The sequence below is a fragment of the Ruditapes philippinarum genome, unplaced genomic scaffold (assembly GCF_026571515.1).
Source record: "Ruditapes philippinarum isolate M1 unplaced genomic scaffold, ASM2657151v2 ctg8941_1_1_1_1, whole genome shotgun sequence".
Lineage (NCBI taxonomy): Eukaryota > Metazoa > Mollusca > Bivalvia > Venerida > Veneridae > Ruditapes > Ruditapes philippinarum.
In genome coordinates, this window is record NW_026857466.1 from 30,007 (window position 1) to 43,657 (window position 13,651).

At 32.1% G+C, this 13,651-nt stretch overlaps 1 protein-coding gene across 1 annotated transcript; it reads right to left on the reverse strand.

Moving 5' to 3' along the window:
- Nucleotides 1–4,004: 4,004 nt before the first annotated feature.
- On the reverse strand, nucleotides 4,005–12,638 carry LOC132749853 (atrial natriuretic peptide receptor 1-like). The gene is made up of 9 exons (XM_060739766.1): nucleotides 12,489–12,638; nucleotides 11,418–11,537; nucleotides 9,951–10,044; nucleotides 8,921–9,008; nucleotides 8,592–8,731; nucleotides 8,051–8,200; nucleotides 7,295–7,393; nucleotides 6,775–6,869; nucleotides 4,005–6,210 (listed from the first exon to the last, which is right to left on the reverse strand). Exons 2-9 carry the CDS (start codon nucleotides 11,427–11,429, stop codon nucleotides 5,989–5,991), a joined length of 900 nt encoding a protein of 299 aa, XP_060595749.1. The 5' UTR covers nucleotides 11,430–11,537; nucleotides 12,489–12,638; the 3' UTR covers nucleotides 4,005–5,988.
- Between the last annotated feature and the right edge of the window lie 1,013 nt (nucleotides 12,639–13,651).

A 13,651-nucleotide genomic window follows, 5' to 3' on the forward strand; every position in this document is an offset into this window, starting at 1 on the left:
CAGAACTTTCCTGTGTTCAGAATCAAGAGAAAATTGTTACAAAAAAATGAAAACTTTTGCATGACTTTTCAAAAATGGTCTTTTAGTTAATAATCTTTAACATCCTTTATTTGTAACATGGAATATGAATATGAAATGTCAGCTGTCAAAAGGATAAAAAAATCATCTACAAGGCTTGCCTTGCTCTATACTTGTGGCTTAGGGAAGACATTATTGCTACCATCATTCAAAGGATCAATTTAACTCTAGCATGACTATAAATTAAAGTTTCATTAACTGTACTTTAAGAAGAATAACATGATGTAAAATATGTAAATTTATATAAAATAAAAAATAAGGCAAATATTAAGATTTACTGTTGGAATTTTATATTAGATAAGTCACATTTGTTCTGTTTAAAGAAATTTGTAATTTCAAAATTTTAAGCTGTTAAGTTACTGATATATTTTACAAGTTATTCTTGGCCTCATTTGGAACAAACATACTCTTCAATAATTTTGTAATTTTTTTACAAGGCTTTGTCAGTTTGGTGTAACAATATACATGTAGAGGATATTTGTTTAGTTCAGTGTAAGAACGGAATATATTTCACCGAGTGAGCACCAAAAGGTACATTGCATATATTCACGAGTGAAACATTAACTTTTGGTGTTCACGAGGTGAAATTAATTTTGATCTTACACTAAACTAAAAAAATTTTCTTTTTTATTATATGCAAAGAGACGTTTAAAAAACATTTTAACCCAATACTAAATGAAATGCGCGCCAAATAATTATACAATGTGACGTCATTTACGACGTCCTGTCATTAAGTTGGTTCCCAGTACTGTGCACGCTGGTATATCACTGAAACAACGTAAGGGGCTTAAATTCAAAACAGTGAAAAATATCAAATTGATGAATTTACTATTTCAAACAGTGAAATATCAGTTTTATATTTCACTGTTATATTTCTATAAATCACCAAACATGTAATAAATTACTTTAATTATCATCATATTAATTTACATGATTTTAATGATAAAGTTTAAAGGTAGTATAAACACAGTATTTTGTATGGTAAAAAGTTGTTTTGAAAATATATTGTCTTTTACAAATAAAAACTTGATGCAAAAAAAAAAAGTTGTTCTGTCTTATTTATCCTAGCATTAAATACCCATTTCTTCAGTTTGAAAATGAAGGTGGTAAGAACTATAGTATCCAATAACTTTATGAAGAATTTGATGGATATTAAAGTGTATGTACCTTGCTCATGTGATATTCACCTCAGCATCGTGACTATCACATTAGCTTGGACATTCACCAAAATGTTCATTATACAGTAACTGATTTATTATATCATATATAACCAAATTAAAATTCTTTATTTGGTAATTTTTCGAAGAGTCCGTCTTCTCTTTTCACAAAATAGCTCTAAATAAGTGGATGGAAAGTGCAGAAGTTGCTTACCTATAATTTTTATGCCCCCCTTCGAAGAAGAGGGGGTATATTGTTTTGCTGATGTCGGTCTGTCTGTCGGTCTGTAGACCACATGGTTTCCGCTGATTATCTTGAAAAGTATTCTGAATTCATCACAAAGTCTTCATATTTAACATAGTGATTGGTCATAACTAGTAGATGGCCCCTATTGATTTTGGGGTCAAAGGTCAAGGTCACAGGGGCCTTAAATGTTAAAATGGTTTCCGCTGATTATTTTGAAAAGTATTCATCACAAAGTCTTCATATTTCACATAATGATTGGTCATAACTAGTAGATGACCCCTATTGATTTTGGGGTCACTAGGTCAAGGTCACAGGGGCCTTAAATGTCAAAATGGTTTCCGCTGATTATCTTGAAAAGTATTCATTACAAAGTCTTCATATTTCACATAGTGATTGGTCATGACTAGTAAATGACCCCTATTGATTTTGGGGTCACTAGGTCAAGGTCACAGGGGCCTTTAATGTCAAAATGGTTTCTGCTGATTATCTTGAAAAGTATTCATTACAAAGTCTTCATATTTCACATAGTGATTGGTCATAACTAGTAGATGACCCTAATGAATTTGGGGTCACTAGGTCAAAGGTCAAGGTCACAGGGGCCTTAAATGTCAAAATGGTTTCCGCTGTTTATCTTGAAAAGTATTCATCACAAAGTCTTCATATTTCACATAGTGATTGGTCATAACTAGTAGATGACCCATATTGATTTTGGGGTCACTAGGTAAAAGTCACAGGGGCCTTAAATGTCAAAATGGTTTCCGCTGATTATCTTGAAAAGTATTCATCACAAAGTCTTCATATTTCATCGTGATTGGTCATAACTAGTAGATGATCCCCATTGATTTTGGGGTCACTTGGTCAAAGGTCAAGGAGCCCTTAAATGTCAAAATGGTTTCCGCTGATTATCTTGAAAAGTATTTATCACAAAGGCTTCATATTTCACATAGTCTTTGGTCATAACTAGTAGATGAACCCTATTGATTTAGGGGTCATTAGGTCAAGGTCACAGGGGCCTTAAATGTCAAAATGGTTTCCGCTGATTTTCTTGAAAAGTATTCATCACAAAGTCTTCATATTTCACAGAGTGATTGGTCATAACTAGTAGATGACCCCTATCGATTTTGGGGTCACTAGGTCAAAGTTCAAGGTCACAGGGGCTTTAAATGTCAAATGGTTTCAGCTGATTATCTTGAAAAGTATTCATCACAAAGTCTTCATATTTCACATAGTGATTGGTCATTACTAGTAGATGACCTGTATTGATTTTGGGGTCACTAGGTCAAAGTTACAGGGCCTTAAATGTCAGAATGGTTTCCGCTGATTATCTTGAAAAGTATTAATCACAAAGTCTTCATATTTCACATATTGATTGATCGTACGTGGTAGATGACCCCTATTGATATTGGGGTCATTAGGTTTAACATCAAGGTCACAGAATCCTTGAATGGTAATATTATTTCCGCTTATTATGTTGGTTACTATTTATCAGAATGGTTTCAGCATATTATCTTGAAGATTTTTTATCACAAGTAAGTGAACCTATTGATTTTGGGGTGAGTAAGTCAAAGATAAAATTCATAGGGTTCTTGAATGTCAGTTTGGTTTCCGCTTATTATCTTGAAAACTATTTATCACAAAGTCTTCATATTTGTAGTATTGATTGGTAATACCTATTAGATGACCCGTATCAATTTTGGGTCACTAGTTCAAAGTTCTAGGTCACAGGGGCCTTAGATATCTCATTATCTTTTAAACTATTCATCACAAAGTCTTCATTATTTTTCTTTTTTCCATAGTTGAACACTTCCATGTACCCATTTTTGGCAAGTTTCTGTAACAAAATTACCAATTATGTGAGTCAATGGCTAGAAAGGGGGGGGGGGATATGGGATATGTGTCGTTTGACATTCTTGTTAGCATTTGATTCCATTTTAAAGTGGGTAAATGTTCACAAGCACAGCAAAATTGCCTTTTTTGTTCATCCTTGTATTTTAGACAGAAATATATAATTAAATTCAGGATGAAAGTTATATGATTTATGCTTGCTCATATTTCAGAAGGTCTTCATGTCAAAATCGAAACTATTATAGAATTAAAGAAAACCACAAGATTCGTCATAACAATGCAGTAATGCATTAGCATATTTAATTATAGCATCAAATGGTATATATTTGCTTCAGGGTTTCCACTGTAGTAAAAACTTTAATCTAATAAATCTGCGAACTTGAAAGGAGTGAATTTCCTTGGGTTTGTGGGGGAGGGGAGGGGGGAGGGATAGAGGTGTGAATAAATACAACAATTTTTTTTTGTTCCAAAGTGTATTATTTACATTACTAATGACATATGTCATATACAGAACAAGGTTATTTGCATGAATATGTTTTGAAAAATAAAGCATTATTTTATATAAATCTCTGACAAACTGATTCAAGACAGTGACACTTAATAAATTAGGAAGAAACAGTATACATTTTGTCATGATATCATTTGTACTAAATTGATGTAACTTTACTAAATTGATGTTCAAGACATAACATTTATGGCTAGCATATTGCAATGTTAAAGCTATAAATTCTCTTTCCTTGTACAATAAAAACAACATTAAAATTGTGTCCATTTACAATAAAATAGTGCATTTCCATCAAAATTTGTCTTGAAACTTACAATGGTTAAATAATAAAATCTGAACATTTTGTATGATGTCATAGTGTTAAAAAAGCAAGCAGTCAATGAATTTAAGATTTTGAATTTACTAGCCCGAATTCCAGTTTTGAATTTATTCTACTATATATTTAACTAATTTTCTTAAATTTTCACTGGCCCAAACTAATTCTCACTGGCCATGGGCCACCGGGCCAGTGCTAAATTCGATGACTGAGCAAGTGCTACTGTAATTAAGCAGGTTGGTGGTCATCAAACTTTATGATTGGGGCTGCTTTTATATCCTTGTTATATTTGACTTTCTAAGATGACGGCCGTCAAATAAAAGTATACAAGCATCTGTTTGGTAAAGACATCAGGCTATTACTAATGTGAACAAGTTACACATGCACCGGTTGGCATAAAATTATTTAATATTATCTTGAACACATATTACAAATAACTTACAAATGCCTGTCTGGTTAAACATCTAAAATTCCTGTCTGGTTAAAGATACAAATTCTTGTCTGGTTTAACATACAAATGACATACATTTTCCTGTCTGGTTAAACATACAAATTCCTGTCTGGTTAAACATACAAATTCTTGTCTGGTTAAACATACAAATTCCTGTCTGGTTAAACATACAAATTCTTGTCTGGTTAAACATACAAATTCTTGTCTGGTTAAACATACAAATTCCTGTCTGGTTAAACATACAAATTTCTGTCAGGTTAAACATACAAATTCCTGTCTGGTTAATCATTCCTGTCTGGTTTAACATACAAATTCCTGTCTGGTTTAACATACAAATTCCTGTCTGGTTTAACATATAAATTCCTGTCTGGTTTAACATACAAATTCCTGTCTGGTTTAACATACAAATTCCTGTCTGGTTAAACATACAAATTCCTGTTATATGACATATCAAGCAAACACAATTGTAAACTTTTAGAAGTAAACACACAATTCTAATTTTTCATAACTCATTTCATTACTTTTCATAAAATATTCATGATACAACTTTGCTTTACATTTAACTTCAAACTATGCAAAAACAATTTTCAAACAATTTAATACACACACTCACTCTTTCTCACTAGAAATGTACATTACTTTATCAAACTTCACAACATTTTTCCGTATTTCATTGAACAAACTTTTAAATACATTAAACTCATCATTTTAGCTGCCTGGTATATTTCTTCTTGAATTCTTGTATATTCGCATGAATCAATTTCTGTTGAAAATAATTTATTAGTTACTGCCCTGATCTGGACTTAGAATGGAGCGTTTTTAACACAATGTAATATATTATTGGATTCTTTGTTAAGAAAGCAGTAAAAAGTGATTTTTTTTTTGTTCTTTGGAGGTCCGAAATGTAATTCTGTATTATAAATTCTGTAAATTACAATCTGTGTAATTCTATTTTGAATTGTAGTGTACTCAAGTTGAATTAAAATTACTCTATTTCTATACTATTTATTCAAATGCATTACAAATGAACATTTCCCATGTCGGGCAATTTTGAACCATTATTTCTATAGATAAGCTGAAATTCAGGTTTCCTAGAATGGGCATTGATAATATTTCCAATTTAATCAATATTTTCTAGAAAATGCTATAAAAATTTCCTCTACATAAGGTAAAATACATCAATGTTAAAATCTCCAGGTGACTGGGCAATGCAAATTTAAACTGGAAATTCATCCATTTATATCATTCATTCTTTCAGGCAAATAAACTTCTAAAAGTTCAACATCTTATTTCTTAAACAATACAATAATATTACACTTCATATAAATAAGTGTAATTGATCAGGTACTGTCAGTAAAAAACAATACTGTACACAATTGTCCTTTCTTTCTAGGCATTATCTTGTTTAGTTTGGGACTCTCGTACAGCTATCACTTGACTCCCTGGTTTGTTGGCATCACTCCCAGATGCACGTATGCCGCCCTCAGACGCAGGTGCATGTCTACCGACCTCAGTCGCAGATGCATGTTTACTGCCCTCAGTCCCAGGTGGAGGTTCCTTATAGGAAGGTTCTAAGCCATGCAGCCACCATGTCAACATATCTCCTTTACCCTGAAATATTCAATAATCAACACCTTGGTTAAAAGCTGTTGTCTGGTTTGAAATAACTTACAGTAATAAATAATCAACACCTTGGTTAAAAGCTGTTGTCTGGTTTGAAATAACTTACAGTAATAAATGTTTTTGTACAATATGTTTTTTTACCCCTTCTTCAAATTGCATGGTCAGGTGAACTTAACAGGTGTATTGCTAGTAAACTTCCTTAATTTTTAACTCGACTATTCGCAGAATAATGGAATGATATTGGTGGGGGTAATTAGGTAGGGGGTGTTAAATCAGGATTTTACGGTAATCTTTTTCCCATTTTATCTTATCCAGACATTCAACAAAAGATGCAAGACAAAAGGAGTGGAGGAAACATTGACAAACCATTCAAGGAAATTGTTAAATACAAAATTATTTATTATAATTACTAATATAGTACCCTATTTTAAATTACTATTTATTAATCGTCATTTAAATTTTCTGTATTAGTCATGTTTTAGTAAAGGACAGAAATCATTCATTGGTATTATGTAATTAAAATTTTGGTGACAACAGAAATCCCAACCTTACCTTGACAGCAATTGTTCCTCTTTTTTCCATGTTAAATTTATTTCCATACTTGATTAACTCATTGTAGCATGGATTACTGATATGGATTTTATAAGCTGTGAAATAATAATAAAATAAGGCATTTTCATAAATGATTCAATTTGTAATTTATGATTCAAAGTTTCATTCAAAATAATCTTACATCAAAGGACTATGTGGCAACCCAAATACTTCATCTTAAACATGTTTAATCGTTTACAAGAGTAAAATTTACAAATGTCTAGAAAAACGTTTATTCAATGTTAAAATGTCTTATCTTAGATTTAGATTCAATGCAGCTTGTTTTTATATTTAGGAAAAAATACTGGTTTAAATCTGTTTTAGTCAGTACCAGTCAAATAGCTTCTTTAAAGCATGCATTTATGTCTGAAATTTCAGTTAGTCTCTGCTAAAATGAGATCTCAGAAAAAGTGTTAAAAAAGCGCAGAAAACAGAAACACAAACACAGAAAAAAATGAAGTTTTTTTTATTCTGTACAAACCTTCACTGTTGGACTCCATTCTGCTGGCAGTATTAACAGTATCTCCAAACAGACAGTACCTAGGCATCTTAATACCTACAACACCAGCACATGCTGGACCTGTAACAATATATATTAAAATAATTAAATGCCCTTAACCTACTACAATGGAAAGTGATAAGTCTCTGACACATGTATAGAGCCAGGCCTGGGGTGAGACTGAACATCTCTACAGTTTGACCAGACTCTATTATTGCTGACTGACCAACTTCAAATTGTTATCTTTATATCCCATGAATTGATAATGGACAGTTTAAACAAGAGCACCACATACGATGTTAATGCTAAGGGCAATAACCAAATTTAACAAAATTCTAAGTAAAAAATGGGCAAACTTCAAAAATATGGCTTTTAGAAGTATGCCCCTTGCCTTACAACTTCACCTTGTCATTATAAGCAAGTAACTTTAAAAATTTATGTTGATAACTTTTAAAATGTTTAAATAATGGACTTAACATAAAAATTTTGACAATGACAACACAGTGATCATAACTGTACTTTTTCTTCGAAACAGACGAGCTAAATAATGGATGCTGAAAAAATTCATTTAAGAAAACCAGCAAGTTTGGGGTTAAAAAGATATGAAGGGAATTTCTTCCTTATACACAGTTACTCATTAATTCATTGAAGCATTGTCTATGATCAAAATTAATGACAATTTATTATTACAACATATTCTTGATAAAATTTAGCAATATAAAAGACTATTATATGTACCTGTATGTAAACCAACTCGAATCTTTAGAGGTTCTTCTGGCATATGGGGAATAACAAAGGTTTCACAAGCTCTGACAAGGTCAATAGACATCTGAGCAACTTCACTTGCATGATGTTCAGTAAATATTGGAATTCCTGACACAACCATGTCTAGAAATAACAACAAATTTTCATTTTTGTAAAAGAAAAAAGTTACAAAAAGACAGTATCTAATAACTGTAATTTATGCAATTTAAAACTCCAAAGTTCAGGTGAGTCGAATTATGTTGAAAATCTTGCATATACTGCCATATACTCATTTCAAAAAAGATAACTACACTATTTAACAAATTAAAAATTTATCCGATTATTCTAAGAAATAATTTATTTTTCCTTACATTAATCAATAAAAACACTTCAGATTTTATGAAACAATTTTACTTTTTATGCTAACATTGCAAGGTTCCTCTCCACACTGACTCAAAAGATACATGCCTCAAAATTCTACCAATTGTTGTAATGAAATTCTAAGGCATTGCTATAAACTGAATATTAAACTTACAGGCATCTCCAATTGTTTCCACTTTATACACATCATATTTGTCAATGATGTCATCAAAGGTAACATAGAGCTTGTTCAGCAGACCGACAACCTGGATGGGGGCACTTCTTCCAGAAATTGTGGTGAAACCAACAATATCACTACAATGTAAAGAATCATTTGAGTGTTATATTACAACTTAAGAAGAGAGAATTAATTTAAGAAACATGCAAGTTGGAAAATTCCATTTGTCCACCTGTATGAAAGTGGAATCTAAAGTGGTCACTGATTTTTTTTTACTCTTTAAATGCAAAACAAAATGAATGAAATTCTTTAACAAACTTCAGTACCTGAAATATATAGTACAGATGTCATGGAACTTGGCATCTATAGTTTTTCCCATTCTGAGATCATCGGCAACTGCCCTTGGTAACATACCTGCAAATATATTAGAATTCTAGAATGTCAAACTGTCAGAGATTTTTTCTCATGAAATAGAGTCTGTTTACTTTTTTATGAAACATTTGAATATTCCTAAATAATTAAAAAAATTTTTTAATTAAATAGGAAAGATTTCCCTTAAACAGCTCATCTTTTAGGGCATAGTCATAAACATTTTATTGAAAATATCAAAATGAATTAGAATTTATAGTGCAAAAAATCAGGACTTTTATTTTACTTCCTCACACCAAGAAAATCAACTAATCTAAGTTCAACACATAGAAGATTAACTGTAAATATAACAACACAATTTTCAAACTCAATGCAATGTTAAAGTTAAGAATGAAGAATACGAGATCTAAGGTTCACAAGCAGCGGATTTGGAAACACTATAGGAATAAGTTTTACAGAAAAATAGGTTGTTTAATATGCTGTAACAATAATTTAGTATGGTATGAATAATAAACAAATATCAATATTGACACTAAAACAAATGAAATTGTAAGTTGTACCCGAGTTTCCATTGACACTTTCCAGTGATTTTCCTGCTTATATAACAGACTCCAATTAAGGGCCTCTTCCCAATTGAAATTTTCTTTAAAATCATGGCCAGTTTTCCCAAAAAATCTGAACTTAAATCTGCTTTTTTACTTCCCAAATTAGCAATTTTTGCGATTTTTTTCCCAAAAATCAAGCTGCTAAGGCCTCTTCCCAATTAATTGAGAAAAATCACTGCTTTCTGTATATAAATGGCTTGGAATCAAGATGAAAAACTTCATAAGGCATTATAAGAGCATTTTTGAAAGCCTGAGAAAACAGTCATACTGGAGTGCCTCTTGTTTAACTCAATAGCAAAATGATGCTAAGAGGTGTTACTTTTTTTAAATACTAAGACATAAAAATAAATGAATGTGATCATAAAAAACTAAGATCACTAACTGTATAAAAGACGATCTGTCTTGGCCTTCTCCGCCACTAGATCAGCTGTCCGCTCTCCTACAATGGCTTCTAAATGCTTTGAGTATTTCTCCATCTATAAAATAAAGTGACTTAAACTTCCTGAATAACATTGCCCAAGTACACAAATTTGCACAGATATGTTAATGAAATTAAATTACAATGTAAATCTTTCACTTTGTGATTATAGCCAGTATACTTTAAAGTCTTATATTAATTGTCGTACAAGTCTAACATCTGTATTACCTGTTACAATAAGTAATATTACCTATATCGTTAAACTTTTGTTTTTATTTGGAAACCTAAATACATCTCTTCACCAACAGATGCCAAATGGTTTAAAAGTCCCGGACTTCAACTCCTTGTCAGGCTCTTTAAATTCTTTTATTTGAGAAAACTAGCTTAGCTTACAGAATGTCAGTGGTTAGATTTGTACCAGGCGGGACATTGCAGGTGTAATTGAGAACTTCCTGACCACTGGATAAGCTGGAATGTTGCCATAAGACCTTAATAATGCTGGTATTACTTAAAATAATAATAGTAATAAACTAGAAATGTGTCCATAGGACACGGATGCCCCCACACGCCACTGTTCTGTCAATCTTATGACTCTAGGTCAAATATTTTTTGGACTACATGTGCCACAAGTTGAAAACTAAAAATCAACAAAGGGCCATAATTCTGTTAAATCTGGTCACAGCAAAAATTCCTTCCTTTACTACCATCTACACATTAAGGTTGTTCATCCCTGGAAGTTTAAGCAAAATCTGCCATCCGGTTTAAGAGGAGTTGCGTTCACAAAATTTCTACATAGTATATAGTGAAAAAATCAACAAAGGACCATAATTCTGTTAAATTTGGTTGCAGCAAAAATTCCTTCCTTTACTACCATCTACACATTAAGGTTGTTCATCCCTGGAAGTTTAAGCAAAATCTGCCATCCGGTTTAAGAGGAGTTGCGTTCACAAAATTTCTACATAGTATATGGTGAAAAAATCAACAAAGGGCCATAATTCTGTTATTTGGTCGCAGCAAAAATTCCTTCATTTACTACCATCTACACATTAAGGTTGTTCATCCCTGGAAGTTTAAGCAAAATCTGCCATCCGGTTTAAGAGGAGTTGCGTTCAAAAAATTTCTACATAGTATATAGTGAAAAAATCAACAAAGTGCCATAATTCTGTTAAATCTGGTTGCAGCAAAAATTCCTTTCTTTACTACCATCTACACATTAAGGTTGTTCATCCCTGGAAGTTTAAGCAAAATCTGCCATCCGGTTTAAGAGGAGTTGCATTCACAAGATTTCGGGATGTACAGACGGACGGACACTCGGACGGACAAGTGCAACGCTATATGCTTTCACTCTGTGGGGGCATAAAAAATTTCAACAAACAGTTGCAATGAATGACAAAAATATAATAATCTATGATGACAAATAGATCAACCTACCATTGCCATCATTAAGTCAACAGCGCTCTGTTTACTTGGGTTGATCTTCTTAATAGTTGCTCGGATATGTGCAAATGTTGGACGCTCTGCTGGTACGTTATTCCAACATACATCAATCAGCTAAATTTTACAAAAAAAAGAGGCAATTACTTCTTTTACTTCGCAGACTGTATGTAAGATTTATTAGATACCATTCTGATGTTTTACAGGTAAAATTCAAGTAAACATAGCCTTTCTACAATCTAATTAAAATCAACTCCTAAATAACGCTTTGCATTAGGATCTCATATCCACCCATAGGTAGTCACCTTCACATGGTCTTTCAAACAACCAATCATTGGTGAGCTTTCATTATTTTGAAAGCGATGAGGTTCTAATTTTAACCCTTGGAAAACCAATCTTTTGAGATCTGGTTTCTGGAGACAATCACACATGCTATATTTACAATAAGCTGATTCAGTTTTCACCCTTTTCCTTTTGTGTTCTCGCATGTTAACATCAATAGCTTGTTATTTTTTCATAAAATTTGAAGACGATTCATACAACAATATGTGTCAGTTTGTTTTCATGCAAGTCTCTTCAACTTGGATAAATTACCCAAGCTCTAGTTCTGCCTTAGCTGGACAACAATACTATATGTTGAAGATATACTTCAGATAGATTATAATATTAAACTTTTGAAAGCATTTTTATTCACATTTTCTTTCTCTCTGAAACTTTTTACCTCTGTATTTGTTACACACTACTATAAAAATTTGTTGTACAACATTTAATGTGTACAAATATTGCAGTATATATTTTACATATTCTTCAGTGTTTGAAAATTGTTTTATAAGCATAAACATATACATACAATTTGTATATACAATTTCACTTAAGTGTGGTATACAACCTGAATTAAAACATACAGGATCTTTAATGGTTGGGCAGGTCATAATGGACATTTTTTTTTAAAGAAAATATTACCCTGGACAATACACAAATGCATTGTGTAGGATATAGAAAGACTGACATAGAATTTACATATGTTATAATAGCACAGAGCAAGAGAATACTAATGAGTTTATATACCTGATTATATTGCTCAGGACAAGGGCAAATGTCATCTTTGTTATCAAACAAGTCTGGATTAAAACTTGGAAGAGGAGGTTTCCATGTTGGTGATAAACTGAAGCAATCTTCATCCTGTGAATAGAATAAAATGTTCAGATGCTAAATTCTTTATACAAACTGATGAATCATTCAAACAACAACTGTGATACCAGACTAAGTGCCAGTGTTGTAACACACCAGGGATTTTTTTTGGCTTATTTTCTAGCCAATATTCAGTCATATTCCAAATTGAAAATAGATTATTTCAACAATACATAGCCTATTAGGAAAGAATTGCCAATTGAAAGTTGAAAAATTAAAATATTAAATAAAAAATATTCTAAATTTTTGAAAATAAGGGCTTCTTCACTGTTATAGTGCATAGATGTTTGAAGATGCCCAGGCTTCGCGAAAGTTGCCGGACCATCGGACATGTCTGGCAAAAATCAGGCCGGTCCGATATTTTTTTCCGAAGTTCCGGACCTTATGTCCGGTACGAATACCGGGATATATCCAAGACCGATCAAGACCGAGTTTTCTCCCTTTGAATAAAAAAATGTAAAACGAGTTTTGATTCGCCGTTTCATTAAAAGTGTCCAATCAAATTCTAGATACATATGACAGTCAATAACCAAAATGTCGGTGTTACTACATTATTACGCTGGTGCTATGCCCGGCAAAAATCGAAACTATCCAATGTAGAAAAAAAAGCGAAACAAAAGGAATACGAGTCCAGGCGCCCGCCGAGAAAATTTGTGGGTAAATGGAAAAATGGCCGCTTTGATCATGAATGTTTTGATTTCCAGACAGAGTCCATCAATCTGGATAAACTAATGTTTTATTTAAGGGAATAAAATTGTGTTGCAAATCTTTAAAAGTTGTTATGTCTTTAAAAAACACACAAAGGTATTACCATATACATATATTTGGAAAAAAAAATTTGGTCATACAAAAGTTCTTTCGGTCAGACAAGAATTGAAAGTTTGTCTGACCGAATGTCCGGCAAATTTTTCAGCAGTTTCGCGAAGCCTGGATGCCATCCTAGACAGTGGTGAATTCATTAAATCACTGAAAAATTTCAGTCATGCATTTTTTCCAATTTTTAACAAATCATTCATGAAATTCCAAATTCCACGGTTATG

What these genes read in the sequence shown, in the direction of transcription:
- LOC132749853 (XM_060739766.1), bottom strand. An exon ending in GGAAACAATTGGAGATGCCT is followed by an intron (nt 8,201 to 8,591) that starts GTAAGTTTAATA and finishes TGTTATTTCTAG; the next exon opens with ACATGGTTGTGTCAGGAATT. An exon ending in GAGGAACAATTGCTGTCAAG is followed by an intron (nt 6,211 to 6,774) that starts GTAAGGTTGGGA and finishes TGAATATTTCAG; the next exon opens with GGTAAAGGAGATATGTTGAC.